At 42.6% G+C, this 19,603-nt stretch overlaps 1 protein-coding gene across 13 annotated transcripts in view; it reads right to left on the reverse strand.

Moving 5' to 3' along the window:
* The window catches only part of Tle1 (TLE family member 1, transcriptional corepressor), an 87,255-nt gene extending 68,355 nt beyond the window's left edge, over positions 1-18,900 (reverse strand). For 11 of the 13 annotated variants that reach the window (XM_051188053.1, XM_051188052.1, XM_051188054.1 and 8 more), the window contains exons 1-4: positions 18,401-18,899; positions 17,680-17,780; positions 16,259-16,322; positions 16,105-16,149 (exon numbers count right to left, since the gene is read on the reverse strand). In XM_051188053.1, the coding sequence (XP_051044010.1) occupies positions 16,105-16,149; positions 16,259-16,322; positions 17,680-17,780; positions 18,401-18,424 (234 nt within the window). In that variant the 5' untranslated portion in view covers positions 18,425-18,899. Of the gene's footprint in view, positions 1-16,104; positions 16,150-16,258; positions 16,323-17,679; positions 17,781-18,400 lie in introns of all 13 variants that reach the window. The other 2 variants (XM_051188051.1, XM_051188046.1) reach the window with 1 other exon arrangement.
* Between the last annotated feature and the right edge of the window lie 703 nt (positions 18,901-19,603).

The following is a 19,603-nucleotide window of genomic DNA, read 5'->3' on the forward strand; positions in this document are numbered from 1 at the left end:
CATGCTCTACTCCAAAGCAACAGCCCTGGTTTGTGGGTTATCTTCAGACTGAGGTGATCAGTGATGTCTGTCTGTTCTCCAGAGCATCTACCTTAGCTCCAGGGTTTCTGCCAGAGATCTGGGCTTGGAAACTTGCAATTCTTTCTTATGGTTCTCAGATGTTCCTGCAGTTGTGGGGACTCAGGGTCACTTTGTGATCTACCACCATCTACTTACTACCACACAATGGCATAGCACCTTGTGTTAGCTCCAGCCTAGCCCTGTAGCATCTCTGTAAATTTCAAACCAAATCCTCTTGGAAATGGACTCAAAGGTGAAAATAATCAGCCTAAGGTCAAAACAATCTGGTAGCACACCTAGGACTCTCTCTAAAGCCTTGCTGTGACATGTGAACAGCTCTTTTTAAAAATTCTATAAAACAGGATGAAGACAAGAATACAAACAAACCCAACGGCCCAGGACGACACTTGCCTTGTGTATAAAATCTCAGGTACTATTCAGTTGACCCTGCCCTGTGGCAATGTAAATGTACCCCTCCTTAAAACTTGTAACTAATACAAAACAAAGAGCACAAAATGAAAGAAAGCTTTTGATGGGTCAGCTACACAAAACTTACTAATTACTGCAGTTAATAACTTTTACATTCCCTCTCCCTGTCACCTGGCAGCCTCTACACTTGCTAAACCTGAGCCTTCCCAACTCTTTCTTTCACTGTTCATCTTTATACTCACCCTCTCAAAAACAAGGAGTGGTAACAAGAAGAGAGAATGGAAAAAAAGAAAAAGAAAAAAGTGCTGAAGGCTGCCTGGGTGGAGATAGCAACACTAATTGCTCCCATTCTCTGGCTCTGGAGGCAGAATGCAGAAACTCTGCCATCTCTTCTCTTCAGCAGCTCTCAGCAGACCAGCTCAAGTGCCCTTAATTGTTTATGTTCTTAATGCAGAGCCTCTTGAATGCATTCATTTTTAATAGCAGGCTTGATGTAGGGCTCATCAAAGAATGACAAAGCAACTCTATTCACTGGGTCTCCTCCCTGCAATGATGGTCTTCTGATTTATTTGCAAATGACAAGCTTGTCAGGCCCCACTTGAGGGCTGCCCTAATTTTTTCCCCAAAGAATTCAGTTGCATTTTCTAAGATGAGGTCTGAGTCTGTGATGTATTTGTGTAAGTTGCCCCCCCACCCTTCAGTCCCTTCTAATTAATGATTTAAATGTTTTGACCCAACTGTTGCCAAGCAGAACATTTGGGCTTTAATTTGTCTCTTTGGTAAAGCTGCATCTTTAACAAAAGCATCACAGCTGTTTAGGCTTGTAACTGGCTCATTTCTATTATTCAGAAACCCTTGTTACAGAGTTCACAAAGGGCCTGTTCACAGGAAATCATATTGACTTGTTACAGGATGGAAAAACAGACAGCTTCTGGTACCCTCAAAGCAAGATATCTTCTGTGACTCCATGGGCTTCCAACACAAATTCTACTCTTACAGTCTGGAAAGATCCAATCTCTCCATAGCTACCCCAAACAAGCCACATATTAAACCCTTCTCACAGATCTCGCTCACCTGGCAGCACATGAGAAACTAGGTATTTCATAGAACAGCAAGATCAGTAGGAGAAAAAGCCAATGACATCATCATTATGCCCAGAAGATTAGAACAGCAACTGATAAACCAAAACATGACCTGTGTGAGGCAATTGAGGTAGGATACAAGAAAGTCAAACTGGTTGAAAAGCAGAAGTGACTGTTTCACACAATGGGGAATACTGTAATGACATAAACAGCATTCCTTTTACTACAGCTATTACTGAGGACCATGCCATTTATTTTTTTCTTGGTACCGATCTCCAGGCATCTGTGACCTATTTTATACAGTCTGTTGTGACATAGGTTTTACATCTTTGCAGTAACTGAAGGAACAGTTGTGCATGCGTTGTGTTTCCTTAACACAATGAAGTCATTAGCCAATGTGGACAGTAGATGAAACTGGGTTTCCTAACTTCATAAACATGCTATATACAATTAAATTACCTACATACATGGTAGCAGTTATGCTGTTCTTCCCAAGGAACATCTCAGAGAAAGCTGCTACTCCAACTGCTGAAGACTCAGATCAAAGATAGCCATGGGCCTTAGCAAAGTGGCAGTCTGGGTAACATATATTTGTATTACTTAATTTTACCTGAAAAGACCCAACCTCTGAGCTGCCTTACCATTTTCCCCAGGTTAAACTATCAGCTAGAATTAATCCCAAAGGAAGAAAGGCAATGATACTGGTTTCCCAAGTAGCATGCTTAATTCGATCTTTTTTGTTGTTGCTGTTGATTTTGTTTTGTCTTGTTTTTTGTTTTGTTTTGGTTTTTTTTCTGTGTAGCCCTGTCTGTTCTGGTACTCACGATGTTGACCAGGGCTGACCTCAAACTTGGATCCTCTTGCTTCTGCCTCACAAATGTGGGAATAAAGGCATGTGTGGCCACCACCACCTGACTCTTTTCAATCAACAACAGGAAACAAAGCTCCAGTGTACCCAGAATTGTAGGGAGGGAGCAGGGGAGCTACTACCAGGGTCTAAGGACTAGTCCCAGCCATATTTAGTCAGGACAAGGGTAATGGAATGTGCTACAAGTTGGAGATCATTATCAATAGATAATAAAGTTCAAAAAAAAAATATTCTCAAGAGCATTTTGGAACAAATCTCCAAGGCATACACCAAGAAAATTTAGAAGATGGTTTGCAGAATAACTTGGGGTATACAGAACTACTAGATAATGATGCAGCTTTGCTTGAGGCAGGCAATCAGGAATTATACTTTAACTACAAATTAAAGCACTGTTTAAAGGGACAGAGGGTACAACACTGAAATATAACATACACAGAAATCCAACCCAAAGAAAAATTATGGGTCCTCTAAGATAATAACAGCCTAGCAATTTTCTGGAGAAAAATGGTATAAGAGACAGAATTTTTTGATATACAGATTACCCAATATATACATAAGAACATGTCTGCTAAAGAAAATAGACAGTTTCCAACTATACAGTCATCCCCATTTGTAATTATGAAACATTGTTTTATGATTATCGTCCTGAAGTTCACAGAAGCACAATGTGAATGAGAAGGCAACCCAGGGTAACAGAAATGAGAGCAATTTAACATCACGGGTAGACCCATGTCACAAGTTACTTTAAAAACAGACAAATCAATGCATGTGGGTGTTTTTAGAAAACATCCCAAATATCCTCCCACTAACTGTGTGGGTTCCAGGACATGCCAGCTCTCATTTCCCAGAGCATCAGAAACCAAATTTAACCCACATACTCTGTTACACTGATCTGCACTTGTGTGGTTCCCACAGGGCTAGGCTGACTCAATAATGTTGCACTCATTCTACAGAACAGAATAGACTTCCTGCCATTTGGACTGTGAAACACAGTAATCCACCAGGGAATAAAGGTCAATATTGCACTTTTGGTCATTACTGAATCATTTGAGATGATCTGTGGTTAGGAGGAGAAGAAAATCGAAGCCTGTGAGAATGCGGCAAATGGCTCGACCTCAAAACAGTTTTCATCTCCATCTAACTAACAGACATGTGGGTAAAAGGGCCGCCTGCAGTGCTTCTGGGCACTGAGCTAATTTGAAATCCAAGGAACAAGCCAGGAACCAGTTAAACAATGTTGTAATAAGAGGAATAACCTCTAAACCTCGGATCAGGCTTACTCAGGTTTTAGGTCATCAGCTCAAGTTTGGAACAGTTTTCCAGTCTGCAACTGACACCACAAAGTAGAAATTTTAGTGGATATGAAAAAGTACCTTTAGTTCAAATGAATATGCAAAAAATCTCCAGTTGTGCATGCAGACATATGCATGTGCATACCTCCACCCCCACTGAGAGGCTGCCACAGGATTTCTACTGCATCCGCAAACACAGGGGCAGAGCTGCTCTGAAAACTCATGTGGCTGCTAAATCAATCTTTTCTTTAAATGTGCAATTAAAGCTGCTTCATCTTTAAGGCATTTAAATCCTTAAATACAAAACATCTTAGGAACTACGGCCAATTATCATTTAAGCCACAGAATAAATGAACATGCCCCTTGATTTTTATATCAATATTCTCTTTCACTGGTTTAGCAGCACTACTTCTTAAAGATAATCTACTATATATACAGTTTAGGCCCTACAGTATATCAATGTCAAACAACATCGTGTCAAGCTAAGATTCAATTCAGGTAAGTGCTACTGCCAAATTTTCTTGTTCCCAGACGGGCTTTAAGATTATTTTATTGCTTAAAATTTAATTTGTTCCAACTCATGTCTCCATGACAACGTTGGCTAACCCTGCAAATCATTTGAGTAATTGGATATCTTATCTTTCTATTGCTCTCAAATCGAATGATTCTGCTAGAATTGTAACAGCCAATCAAATTTACAGTCCTCCTGAGTAATAGACTTGGAAAAGGAGCCACATTCATCTCCCCTGTACAGCCATATTAACCACTATGGGACAAACAGCAGAATCTGGCCTTCCAACTGTACTCCAGATCATAAACAGTGTCAATACCAATATTCTCACAATGCAAAGTCTATTCAAAAAGCTCTTCCCTGTCCTTGCTTTAATTTGCATAGCAACAGCTGACACATAAAACTAATGAGCAACGTCACTCTTAGCGTGGAGGAAATTGACAAGAATAATCCCAGAAGCAGATGAGAAAAACTGACTTATTTTAAATCACTTTTTAGATATGAACTTGTGCCATTTGTGGCCCAAACCATAGCTAAAATAATTAATAAAAACACTGCCAGTAAACTCAGGATCTTTTATGGGAACTGAGTCAAGTTCCTTGTAAATTAGTCAAGAAGTAGAAATGAATACAAATATAAAAATATAACAACCAGCTGGAAAACTCTAGGTGCCCTCAGAGAAATCACAGTCAAAATGTCCTTCATTTACTTCAACAGTACCCTAACACCCAAGGTAGTCAATAAGAAACAGATTTCTTACAAGGTTCAAAGTTAGCAGTTCCCCTTTTGAATTTAGCAGTACAATTTTGGCTTTTGGTCAGCTAAAGAGTATGGATGCTGAATACACTTCAGTGGGCCAAGTCCAGTCTTCCCTACAGATATGCACACACTGGCTCCAAGGAGCTCATGGCCCAAGAACATAAGAAAGCCAGCATGCTAACAAATGGAAAGGCTCTGGAACCCTAGCCAACTGGCAGGTCAAAGCAGCTTTCAACAACTGCTGCTTCCTATATAGACAGACAACTGCATTGCTTCTCAGCTCAAGAACAGGCTTAACTGTGGTATGCCTTTCTTCATCCTAAGTACTTACCACAGACATAAGAAATGACTACTTCGTCCAAAAACCTCAATTTCCAGCATGTTAGCCAGAAGCAGTGTCCCATGTCTGTAGTTCCTTCCAGCTACTTGGTAAACTGAGTCAGGAGGCTCACAGACCTTAGGAGTTCAAGACAAGTCTGGGCAAAAGCAGAGCAAGACCTATCTCAAGACAAATAAATATCCGCAACCACTCTCAAAGGCCATACTTCTCTCTGACCTGAGGATTTTGCTGATTTTGTTTTTACTTCTCCAAATATTATGATTTAGGCAACAACAGCTGTCAATGTGACAAGTCAACAAACATCTCTTGAGGCAGAAGAGATACAGAAATATAATTATTCAAGTTATCCACATAGCACTTTATAGATTCTGTAGCAAAAACAAAACCATATGCAGACAGCATTCCCTACACACATGCGCTATGCATGCACACACATCCCTGTTTCAAGGCTTGAAACTTAATTCTAAACACACATCTTGACCTAGTAATCCTACAAACAAACCACTTTATATTCAGGATGACAACTTCTTCAACTTCAGAATTAGTTTTGTTACATTAAAATGAAACGACTCTAAAACACACCTAAGCATCTCTTGTACCATTCATACTGCTGAAACTTACTCCTGTAAAAGTGAACTGAGTCGTACTTGATGTTCATCCATTCCCATATAAATGAAATGAAACAAAAACTCCAGTCACTATATTTTTTTTGGCAGTTGTATTAATTACTTGAGCAACGTTGCTGGTGGACTTGTTTATTATTGTGTATTTCCTAAACAGTGGAGATTGCCAACAAGGGCTGTATTGTGGTTTTTGTTTGTTTGTTTTTTATATTTCCCTTTTAAACCAAAGACAAATGCTAAAGAGGAAATAAATAAAAAACTTTACACTTACAAGGAGAAAGATGAAAAGTGATTGTGGACAGAGGAAAAAAACTTTGGGACTGAAAACAAAAAACAAGATGCAGGTACAAACAGAGCAAGACCTGCAAGGCCAAGCACATGCACGGAGCTTAAAAGTGGCTACCAGCTTTGATAACAGCTCTCAACTTCTCACACAAGTAACTGCCTGTCTGTATTACTTGTCTGTATTCTTATTTGTTGAATACATCACTGAAAGTGATGTAATTCGTATCCACTCAAAAAGAAGGGGAAACTGAGGAACTGACAGGAAGCTTTTGTAGAGCAACTCTCGAGATGCTCCATGACTAGAAGACTACTCAGTAGTCTCAGTAATTCCAATAAAGCCTACTCCACATTGAAACAAAAGAACTTTTGCAACCAAAATACTAAAAAGGACAACTATCTGGGCATGGTGGTTTAGGCCACTAAGCCCTGTCTGGGGAGGACAAGGCAATTTCAAAATCATGGTTAGCCCAGCAACAATGGCAAAAAGCTCATCTCAGATGAATCATTTAAAAAAAAAAAAAAAAAAACCAAAATTTAAAAAAAAAGAGGAAAAAATTGTTGTGAAAAAATACCAAATGCATTTAATCTCAGTCCTTGTAAGGTGGGAATGGGGCAATCAGGAGTCCAACTCTAGCCTTCAGTGAAGTGAAGGCTACCAAGCCTCCATGAGACTCTGTGCTAACCAACAACAAAAAAAAAATGAGTGAAGCAAGAACCTTAACTGTAGGCTGCATGTGGACAGGATGCCTCTCCCTATGAGCCCATCGATTTCCATATGGCCCATCCTTTTCCATTTTAGATTAAGATGCAAATCAATGTTAAGATACTGTTCCCTAAACCCAAAGCAATCTTTTTATTTTCATTCATGAATCCATAGAAGTCCATGAAATAGTATAAAGGCAGCTGTATTTTGTTTCCCAAATCAATTTCCTCCCAGACATCAAGTAGATGCTCCTGCACAGAAAAAGAACAGCCCTTCCCTTCTAATTCAAAAATCTATACTGCCATTGCCCTTGCAAACTGCTAAACAAGCAGTATCGGCAAGTCACTTGTGTGCAGTAATATATTTACTACAAATCCCAATGGTTTACCTCCCTGATGCAGTTTCTTCTGTGTCTGAACATGTCAATACACCACTGGTCACCACATTTCTAAGTGGCTCTGACTCACTATTTGCTCAAAGCAGCGATAGGGTGGTGGGAAGGAACAAAAGCTTGGCTTTTCAAGAGCGAACCTGGAGCCTGGGGACCTAAGCCTTAGGGAGACCACTGTGCTTCCCATACAGGGAGCCACAGTTTGCTCCCTGGCACTTTACACTCTTTTTTTTTTTTAACCAAATACCCAACTAGAGCACCTTCTATACATACAAGTATTTCAAAATCAGCCTCCTTTCACAAAAGCATTTCCTATCCCTACTTGTTAAATAAAATGATTTCTCCCTAGCAAACACCATGTGCAGTTTTCCAAGGTGCCTTAAGTTTCATTAAAGGGCCTAAAACAGGGTGGCAGGAGGCCTGGTGAGGCAGTGTGGCATTTCCTCTGTGTGGGGGTGAGAGGGTGGAAGATAAACCCATATGCATGTGAAGTATAGAGACCAGGTCAATGTTGGCTATTTTCATCAGTCAGCAGTCATCCTATTTTGTAGACAAGGTCTTACACTGAACCTAGAACTCACTGACTGGGCTAATAAAGGTCAGTCCACCTGTCTCTGTACCCCACACCCCACCTATTCCCTTCCCTTGAGTCCCCCCAGTGTTAGGGCTACAGAGGCACAGCACAGAATTGTGGTGGGTGCTGGGGATCCAAAGTCAGGTTTGTCATGCTTACATAGCCAAGTACTTCACTGAGCCATCTCCCTAGCTGATCTTTCCGTTTAGGTATTAGTCTGTACTTTGGGGAAAGTTGAAGAAAAGTACTGCAACAATATGTAAATCACTAGTTCAAACATGCAGAAACAGAAGAATAAGTTTAGTTGAAAGAAGAAACAAGAATCCATTAAGATAGAACTCCTAAGATAGATACAAATATTCCTTCCTCACATCAAACCAGACCAATGTTGGTTGAAAAAAAAAAGCCACTGTCTTCTACCAAGCACACCCAGACTCTCCAGATCCATTCTTTCTTCATACAGGCAAGTTAAGCTCTTAGGAGATGAGGCAAGTGGGTCAGAACATTCTAGGTCAGACAACCCCCACCACTACCACCCACCGACACACACACACACACACACACACACACACACACACACACACACACACACACCCCAAGACCAACAACCAACTGGCAAGTAGTTTAAATGTTTTAATTTACAGACTTCAGACACCATGCAGGTTGAGTGTTAATGAATTTTCACTGTGTTTCTCTCCTTTTCATTCTTTTTTGGGTGTAAGCCTGGTCTTTAACTGCTGAACTACCTTTTTAGTCCTCTCCCTCCTTTCCTGAATATTTAGTTTTTACATTATAAATGTTTGAGTAGAGGATGTAAAAATTTGGAAGTTAAAATAAAACTCAAAACTTGTAGATATAATCATCATAAGTACTGTAATGCAATTTAATCACCAATTCTACTAGCAGCTTGACTATAATTGAAAAGCAAGTGAATTCAGTTCACTCTGAAATGCAGGCTTCAACAACATCATAGTGTGTCCTTTTTAAAAGTCCAAATCTAAATATATTAATGTAATTAAACTCCTCCTTAAGAAGCCTCAGTGGAAAACCAGGCATGGTAGTCTATGCCTATAAATAATGCCAGTACTCATGGTGAGTTTACTACCAGCCTTGGATATATGAGACCCTGTTTAAAGAAAAGGCAGCATAGGGAAATGTAGAAATACTTGGCAGTTAAAAGTCCGTGCCCAGCACCCAAATAAGATGGCATACAACCATAGTGACATAATTATGAATAAAAATAAAACAAATCTTAAAAAGAAGCCGCCTTCTCCATGAACTAGTTTAGGCAGCTGTGTGTTCCTGAAGCCTGGAAGCATCAGGGATATTTGAAGTATAAACTACTTGTGAGAAGAAAAAGCCAGGGATAATGTGTCTTTGATCCCGGCACTCAAGAGGCAGAGACAGAGGCAGGAGAATTTGAGTTTGAAGCCAGCTTCATCTGCATAGTAAGTTCCAGGCCAGATAAGACCTTGTCTCAAACAAATTTAAAGAAATAAAAATAAAAACCCCAGAGCAAGTAGTTAGAAAAGATCATCAGTGCTCAACTAAACAGATTTCATTTACAATTTTACCATGAGGGACTATTATTACTACTCTTGATTCAGGATTTTTACCAGGATTCCATGGACTTACTGATGAATCTGAACTTTTGGGTGAGGCTACTTTTTGTAACTGGACATAAACATGAGCACAAGTGGTTGGTTTTCTTTTGTTGCTTTTGGTAAAGGATTTCTCGACAAATTTCAGAAGATGGGGATCCAAAATGGTACAAGCCATCACTGGTCAATACCCTGGCTGGATCACTATGCTAAAACAAATTCAGTCAAATACTGCAAGCACTCCAGAAGGCTAACAGCGTTGTGACTGTCCCGCTTTAACATGAGATAATCTCATCTCCTCTCTGTTAGTGATGTTGCTCCTTGGTGGAGCTGTTTCCACAATTCTTCTATTTGGCAGATGAAGAAAGTTTCATTGATTAAAAACCAGGATTTTTCCTCTTTCTCCATTTTTTTCTTCTACCAAAAATGGCATAGTATCATATAGCATTGACCTTAAACCTAAGAAAACCATTATTCTACCCAGCATGAAAATTTTAAGGGGAAGTCAATGCTATGTTCACATAATGGTTGTGTGGTTTCTTCAAAGTAGGTCAACAGTATGAAACAACAATTCAAATTTTAAATGTTAAAAACTGAAATAATTATCCAAAACCACAGGTTATTTCATAACTGTACTGTTTAAAACCCATTATAAATGGATAAGCTGAGAAAATTTGAAAATATTATTCTCTATAGTTTTTTTATAGTACCACATACAAAGCCCAGTAAAGTTTTGTAAACAATATGTGAATGAACATCCTATCAAACTATGCCTTCCCCTTTCTCCCCCCCCAGGGGGGGGTCACACAGAAAATCTTTCTCCCACTTATATAGCCATCTAGCCCAGCCTCCCAACACATATATCCCAGAACTCTTTAAATTAGCAAGTTGGGCTGGGTATGTAAAGTACTTGACTACCATGTGTGAGGCCCTGCTCCATCCCAATGAAGTACTACAAAGCTTCAAAACATGAGTATACATGTTTTGTTTTGTTTTCTACAGAAAGTATTGTGTTATACAGAATTCTTTAATGCTATTAAAGGACTGCTTTGATGGTATAAACATTCAACTTTGTCAGAAAGACAAAAAGAAGTACTTAAAAACTGGATTTTAAAAGCACTGTAGCTGGAAACAAGGACCTGCAATTCCAACACTGGGCAGACTGGAGCAGAAGATCCTAAGTTCAAGGCCAGCCTCTCAAACAAAATCAGTAAGCAGTAGAGATAGGCAGATTGACTGAGTAAAAGTCTCCTGAAATTCTTCCTCTGTTTCCTCCTATTTAATCCCCTTCCAGAAACCACAGGAGGAAAAGAACAAAGAATCAACTGTACAGAAATGTAAAATGGTCCATGAACCAGTAACTAAATCTATCTTTAAATACCACTCAAGGTGATTTATTTACTGAAGAAACGTTTTTCTGTTTGTGGTTCTTAATAAGCACTCTTCGGTAGAACATCTTAAGTGCTCTGGTGAAGCACTGCACTTGGTCTGTACACAGAGTGCTGGATCTGTAAGCGTGCTCTGGTGTGGCTCATGCACTGAGTAACAGACTTTTAATTCAATCGCACCTTCAATTTACAAAGACATAAACTGAGGGCCTGAGAACTCCTTCATGAGATGTTCAGTTCCTAATCATGTTACCTCTAACTATCCAAAGCAAAACCATAGACCTTGGGGACTCTCCCAGGCAGTACAGTCAAGTGGGAAAGGCAACATTGGCATTGGGAGCTACCCAGGTTCAATTCTACTTGCCTTTGTCTGAGGCCAGCCAGTATACACAGGGATCCTGCCTAAAAAACAGCAGCAACACACACTTCCCTGGCAGACCATTCTGAGCTTCCAACAATGACACAGGGTAGATCACAAACACCTGTATCTCCAGCTCCAGGGAACCCAACTCCTTCATCTGAACTCCTTTTGCACCTGCACCACTTACATACACACCTGCTCCCATTGTGGAAACCCCCAAAATAAACATAACTGAGTAGAAATGTTTTCTTACAGCCTATCAATTATGATAACTGTTTTTCCTGATGCCTCCTTAAATTTCTGGCCTGATTCTGCACTTTTCTTGCCACACACATTACAGGCCATGGAGAGAAACTCGACAAAGGGCTGGGGAAGAAACGGTTAGGTAGTAAGAAATCAGCCCTTTGCTGATTTTAAAAAAAAATCCTGAAAGCTAATCTTGCACTTCAAACTCTAGCTTTAAACACAGTTTTATCTCACTGAACTTATGCTTGTAAAGGACAAGCCTGGCTCATGATAATGAAGTTAGGGGCCACTCCAATCTTGATGACAGCTACTCTCTTTGTACTACAAGGTGATTTAAACCAAGTAGAGCTTAAATCTAAGTGCTGCCCTCTGGCAAGTCATTCCTGGGTCTGTGTTTCTGGAAGGAAGGAGTGGGATGGAGGAGGGGGAGGTGGGTCAAGGCTGTTGGGTTTTAGCAGCTCAATAGTGGATCAGATGTGTGACATGGGGGTCTTGGGTTCCATCCTAAAAACAATCTTGGGGCCTGTGTGACATGATTTAACAGCACACATAACACATGCACAAAATAAAGGTGATATTTAAAAATTCTCAGAGCAACAAACTGCAGACAAACAACTCATATTTTTAAAAACAAAAACAAAAAACAGCCTGGCAGCATACATCTGCAATTCCATCACTTAGAAAGCAGAAACAGAAGAATCAGGAACCAAAGCAGTTCCTCAGCTATAGAATGAAAGTAGAAACAATGGTAAATGTTACAGGGAAATAGGGAATGCCTCACACCTAAGGAATGAATCCCTACCAGTTTCACGTAAATAATTTGCAGACATGCACACAAAGAATAATGTGTTCTAGGAAAAATTAAAAGCACATATAAAAATCGTGAGTGGTAGTTTCACTCCAAAATTCATTCAATGTGAATGCTGAACTAACACATGACTTCACCCAAAAATCAGACCTGAAAAAAAAAGATTGTCTTTCCTTCCAGTGTCAGGCTGAGGTCCCAGAGCTCATCCTGCCCACTCTAACAGAAAGCAGTATAGACCGTGACTGCTTGGCTGCCAGTCTCCAACAAGATTCCTGCCATGTTTCTTTTGTTCTTGAACACATTTAGGCTGAGAACAGCAGTGCTCAATGGGATACAACTTTCTGTCTTCCCGTGGCTAGATCCCCATAGATCAAATCACAGATCACAAATCAAAATAGTGCTGCTGACTTCCCTAACTTGTAGAATCTTCTTCCAGACACCTGCCTTTAATTATATTTTGTAAAGTTAATCAAACAGAAATAGTGAACTGGAAGGAGATGCAGCAGAAGAGATGTAGGTCAGGACACAGGTCCATAAGTGATCCTGCAACTGTCTTCATGTTTTCCAAAGCAACATGGAGGGGACAGGAAGCAGCTTTGGTAACTCTGGAATAAGCAACCCCAGCTAAAGCTTCTGTAATGCTGAGCCCTGATCTCCAGGAGCTAAGTATCAAAGTAGAGTAAGACACCTACCCAGATACTTCTAAACATGTGTAAGACACAGGAGGCAGACTGCCACTGGAAATGGTACAATCAAAGGCAAGGAGCACCATTTATATCCACACACACCTTTGACAGGTGGTCTCAATGTGTAACCAGGCTGACCTCAGGCTCAAAATCCCCCTGCCTTAACAACAAACTGGTATTACAGGTTATTGGCCTTGGCCCTACCACCATGCAGAAAACATACTGGAACATCTTGTTTCCTAAAATATTAAGAAACACAGAACACAAAACAACAAATTACAGCTCATACACTGGGGGATCAGCTCCTAGAAGAAGACTCACACCAGCTTGTTATTTTCAATGTAATTTTCAACACTCCGATGTTCTCAGAATTGCTTTGCTTTCTCACAAATAGGTCCCACCTCTCTGCTGATCAGAAATAGAATTTATCACCTACACCAAGAAAGACAGACATCAGCAGCCTATTAAAAAGCACTACGGGAAAAAAAAAAAAAAAAACAAAAACACTGTCTTTTCCGAAAGCAGCCACCGAATGGAGAAAAGTCATGGGAAGGTTTTATCAGGAAGTGTTGACACTACATAAACATGGACCGTGGGCAGCACACCAAACAAGGAAACCACAATTATACCACTCTTGATTTGGATGCACTTCCTCTTTAAAACTACCAGACAGAAAAGTCGGTGGTGAGATCCTGACAAAGCTGTTGAAAGCTATGAAGGGAAAGCAGGAGCCACACTAGAGACAAATCTTAAGTGCATTCAAGTGTTCTCTATGCAAAACTCCCCCATCGCTACCCTTTTTTTCATTGCTACCTTTTTTTTTTTTTCAGTAACAAAGATGTTGTCAGAAATGACAATTTTTTGTGTCCCTTGATGATGCCTTGCTAGCATTTGGTTATAAGCCATAAAGCAGGAATAATTTCAGCCTGTCAGGAGTCTTCGCTAATGCCCAGTTTCCCCCTAGAGAGAATTCCTGTCAAATCTAATGAGAGCTCCAAAGGCCCTCTCTACAATATAATGAGCACTTAGGCCATGCTGGTGATCAGGCAGCAAAAAGCATCAATTTGAGCCTGGCTACACCCTGGGGGCCAGACGTCACTAGTTTTAATAAGAATTATGATCACCAACAGCACCAAATGACTCCTCAAAACTTACTATTAACATGTGACACTCAGAAGGATGTTTTTCAAACGTAAGACCACTTTAAACTAAATTGCAGCATGACTTTGCACACCACTCTAGTGAAGGGTCTATCAGCATTTGCAATATAAACTAAATTTCAGGGGGCTTAACATTCTACTATGACAAACATGGTGTCTCTTAGTTTCCTATTTGTTTCAAATTACTGGCCAAATTACACACAGTGTATTATTAATGCATATCGTCACACAAAGAGACAATATTTACCCACAAATGTTCAAAACACAACAGTACAGAACTCAAGAGAAAACTTTGTTCACACCAGGGGTGTCTGACCCTCCTGGCCCCTTACTCCTCTCTACATAGTAAATAAAGTCACCAGAAGCCAGAATTAACATACCTCTTTCTGCTTCCCCAGCAAAACCAACATCAACACATCACTTGTATACTACTTGTTGTTCCCTTGCCCAAGAGTCTGTGGGTCATTAAATCCTTCCAGTTTATTTGTTTAAGAAAAAGCTTAGTGTCCAGAATACATAACAGAAAAGGAAAAGTGCCCTACAAAGTAACTTAAAAGATGTAAATTTGAATTCCTACACCAAGTTTACTTACATTCTTAATTTAAATGGCCATAGACCAAAGATATTCCAGCTCACTATCATTGACTTAAAAACCTCAACAAAGCACACTAGATGCAGAAATACAGAAAATAAGCACCATGTAAAGAACTCTGCAAATCAGTAAAACAAACATTTTGTGAAAAGCTCGTTACATCACTGAAAGGCTCTGACTTAGTGCTCTGAAAACATGTATCTGAGAACAGATCTAATGTACATAATTATGAAATCTATGATGAATTAAAAATCAAAGCGTGCAGAGTTACAAAAGCAGAATTCAACTCTGAAATGGATTTGCTTAATGAAAATCTTTGAATATAAGGAAGATCTGAAGGCTGAACTAATCAATTTCTCCACCATGTCCCAGCCGGTCAGCCATGCTCTTTAATTTAATGAAACAAGGGTCTGAGATGAAATAGCACATATACATCAAGTAAGAATTGTATTGTTGCACTTTGAAACGTGTCCAACTGTGCAACTTCATCTGATGATAATTTTTTAAGAGGGAATCGATTTCTAAAAGACTTATTGTACCAGCATTTTGATAAAGTGAATGTCAGCATATCTCCAGAACACTTGCACCCTGCCATTAATGCTTTCTTTGGCAGACAATGACTACTCAATTGAGGGTCCTTTGGGCTGAGCAATCATTTAGCTTTTCTTCTCTTATGAGGTCCTTAGTGTCTTGTTCCAGCTCAATACTCTTTTTATACACCATTATAGAGGCCATAAGTGTGAATTTTATGGGAACTTGCAAACTCAAGTCATTGCTAAAGCTTTCCAGTCACTAATCTTTTCATGCTTTTAAAACCACTAGGACTGAAGTGCCTTCCAACACGTTCGCTGACTATAAAAGCACATTTTTTTTCCTCCTCCAAATCTTCATCAATGAAGAAAACTTTCAAAAACATGTTTGCTAATAAGCCACTAATCTTGAGTGTCACTTTAGGGAACACCAAAGCCTAAGAGCACTCTAAAGTCATATGCCTTATTAAATCTGATTAAAGAAACTCCCAAGTACCCCCTTACTTTCCAGATTTTATACCCAAACATATAAAAGTATGAATTGTCCTAAACTCCAGTAACCACAATATATCTGAGATCTTTGAAAGGATAAATCTATCCATGTGGAAAAGTAACCTGAGCTCAGATGCTGTCTGCCTGTAAACATTTCCAAAACACCTCAGCTAGTCTTATAACACTGAAGAAGCAATCCTGCTGCAGAATGTTAATGCCAACTCAAAGAACGGCAGAAAATTAGTCCACAAGGGCAAAAAAATAGTCCACAAACACCCATCCTAACATGCAGTGACTGAGCTTAACGTTTAGCTAAAGCTTACCTGTTTATGCATTTCAATGTTTAATCCATATGACATTTCATAATACTGTAAAGAGAAGAACCAAGCATGTCGTTAACTCACATTTTTGTAGTCAGAACACACACTATTATGTGAAAAGAAAAATAAAGAAAAAGGTCCTATCTTTGATACCTACCATCACGTAGTGCCTCTGCATTTCTGTCTTTTCACTTGCCAATTTCTCACACTCCAATTTAAGACTATGAAAACAAAACAGGCAGCTTAAGGTAAACATTATGTCACTTGTTTTAACATCTGCCTCACATATTTGCACTTCAAGTAAAAACAATTTGGAAAAGTCATAAGCTAGGAAAACATCCTAAAAGCTGTCTTTGTATCCAATGCTGGAAAAAGAAGATGAACAACAGGGAATATCCACCAACTACTGTTCTTTTTGTTCTCGGGGCACATATCATGTTGAGAGGGCAAGAAGGAAAAACCTATCAAAAAGGATTGCTCATCTGCTCCCATCCTGCTTCTCTTGACTGCACCAAAGTCTGTCCTTTACACAACCTCCATTTCCTAGCACAGTCAGTTGTCAGTTTTGAAAAACTTTGCTGGTAAAGTTACTCCTATAACGACTAGGGCCTTTCAAAACCTTTCGTTTTTGAATCCCTGCCAAAATATGACAAGCAGCTACAGCAACGAAGTGGGTTGAAGTTCTGGCCCCTGTTCAGTAAACAGTATGTGCAAGTATGCCTCAAGTTCCTCTGGAGATATCATCTTAAACCAGATAAGAGGTCAAAAATCAAAAAGCCACTGACAAAATAGGAAATTTTATACCCGAGCCACAAAGCCTTAGGTTTGTCTGTTTTCTCAAGCATAAGAAAAGTAAAAATCTCCTTCCAAGTTATTGCTTAGTTCCAAGGAGTCAAACCCAAGGGGAGCAAAATAAGTAGCCTTTCTGGAATATTCACCATCGATGGGGGCTTTAGCAAGAATTTTCACTAAGAAATCCCGTTGAAAAAGATACCATTACATAAAGAACTCAGATGTGAAGTCAATGTGAATGTGACTTTATTCCCCTGGCCTATCCAAACACCCTAGAGTGTGGGCCACACACATTATCTACATTCTACCGCCTAATAACCCATGATGGGCACAGCTAAATGCATCTAGCCTTCCCTAATGGACTTTGTCTCAGACAACCCTATTTTCTAGTATGGCAAATAGCGATTTCAACATGGCTTTGCTTTCCTGAACGCACACTCCTGAGCTGAGCCACTGATTGAACCCATGTTTTAGTTCAGCCTGTTGCAAAACAAATAAACGAAGCGCAAATATTGACGGTTCTCATGCAACTCCAAAATACACGAAAAGGGACTCCCTGGAACAGCCGCAAATGCGCAAAGGGGAAACAATGGGAAGAGGAGGAGGAGACAACAGAAGGGGCGGCCTGGAGAGCCAAGAAAGGGGGGGTAACATGAATGACAGGGCTTAACTGACTCCACACGCCACCGCCTGGACACAAGCACTAAGTACACAGGTCCTAGCAGCCTGGCCGGGTGAGAAATGACCCCCCCAAATGACCACCACCCAGAGCAGGTCGTCACGCACCTGTGATACTGTGCCTGCAGGAACTGGAATTCCTCTTTAATCCGGTCCAGGGATTCCGGGATAGTGAATTTAAAGGGCTGGCCTGCAGCCTGGTGCGGCGTCTGCAGGTGACCAGCAAGGAGGACCAAGGAAGGAGATATGAGGGTGAGAGTGTAAAGCAGAAAAGTCAGAGGAGGGAGAAGCAGATGGGACATAAACAACAACAAAAATAAATAAAGTTAGAAGTGGTGGAAAACGGAGCCCCAAACTCGAGCCCTCAGTTCACTTTAGAGAGGGAGAAAGAAAGCACACCTTCCCGGGGCCCTAATTTCTCAAGAGGCTTAGAAGCAAATCTACCTCCAACGTGGGCCGTGCGTGCCCGATGCCCTAGGGTCACCCAGCCCGAAGAGACTGAGAAGGGCCAGGCCAGAGCTTCGCCGTCAAGGCCATCCCTCCCCAAACAGTGCGATAAAAGACCCCGGGACCGAAGAAGAAATGCCAACTCCCTCTTAGTCCCCAGTCCTGGAGTGACCGGGCCACACTGACTACACGTAAACAGGCGAGACGAGTGGCAAATCCACGACCACTCCGGCCTCGGGATAGGCGGGACGTGACTGCCAGACCCCCGCCCGGGCGTCTAGACTTCCAGAAGGAGGGGACGAGCGGGGGGAGGGGGGGACGGGTGAACGGGGCTTCGTGGGCTCCCGAGCAGGACAGGGTCCCAACCGCTCCGGCGACTCACTGGGTGCCGGCTCTGCGGGAACATCGCTCTGGCGGCAGCCGAGGCTCTGTTCCGGGATAGCTCTATCCTCCGCGCCACTTCCAACTTGAATCCCGCCGGGGAACGCGAAGCAGCGCAGCAGGCCGGCGCGCGGAGCGCTCAGGGTACAAGGCCAGGGCGCGACGGGTGCGGCCCCCGCCCTCAGGACCACATCGCGAGCGGCTCTGCCCCGCGCCGGCGAGTCTGCGCAGCGGGGGCGCCGGGTCCTACGGCGGTCCTCCACCCGGTGCCCCCGGGCGCGCTCCCTTCGGCGACTCACGAATGCAGACAGGCGGCGAGTCTCCTCCCTGCGGCGGCGGCCTCGCAGGTGGCGCCTTGGCTAAAACCCACGTAGTCAGCCAGCAGCAAGCGACGCGTCTCAGGTCGGGAGGTCACCCGCTCCCACGACAGTGAGCTCCGGGTCACCCGAGGCTCAGCAACCGGCGTTGCAGAGTCTCCGGCGCGGAGCTGCGGAGACGAAGAGGGGGCTGCGCAGGGTCGCGCCAGTACGCGCCCTCCCTCCGGTCCGCGGCTAGTGCTCGCGGTGCAGCCCCTCGGCCGCCCGCCACTCCTTCAGCCCGGGCATCAGGACGCCGGGCGCGCTCCGCGGCTCCAGCGTCCCGGGTGCTTGCCTTCCCCTCCCCGACTCTTGGCGAAGGGCGGACCAGCTCCAGCCGCCGCAAAGTTCTCTCACAACCCGGAGGCAAACGTCCACGCGACGGAGAGCGCGCTGCCGCTCGGCCTCCCTCCGCTTCGGGCCACGTCGAAGACGAGTCTCGGCTCCTGCCCCAGGACGCGGGGTCCCCGCCGCTGCTCCTGCCGCCGCCCGCGCCTCTCGCGCCCGCTTACATTAACACGCGGTTTCACACTCGCTAGCAAACCAGCGCCCCTCCCGAGCCAAGCGGCGGGGGCTGCGAGCGCCAGGGCCGCCGCGGACGTGGGCGGAGCCGCGACAGCTCGGCCAACCGCGTGCGCCGGGCCAACGTGGGGCGCTGACGCGCGCCGGCCACAGCCAGTGTTGGCCTTCGCTCCGCCCACCTTGCGTGGCCTCTGTTGGCCTAGCTCTCCGCCCACCAGCCTGCGCCCCTCCTCCGCCAGCGCATCCTGTGCGCTGAGTGCCGCGGTGCCCGAGGAGCTGCGGGGCGCGCACGCCAGCCAATGGGGAGCGGTCAGACGCTGAGATTG

Source organism: Phodopus roborovskii, unplaced genomic scaffold (genome assembly GCF_943737965.1).
Source record: "Phodopus roborovskii unplaced genomic scaffold, PHOROB, whole genome shotgun sequence".
Lineage (NCBI taxonomy): Eukaryota > Metazoa > Chordata > Mammalia > Rodentia > Cricetidae > Phodopus > Phodopus roborovskii.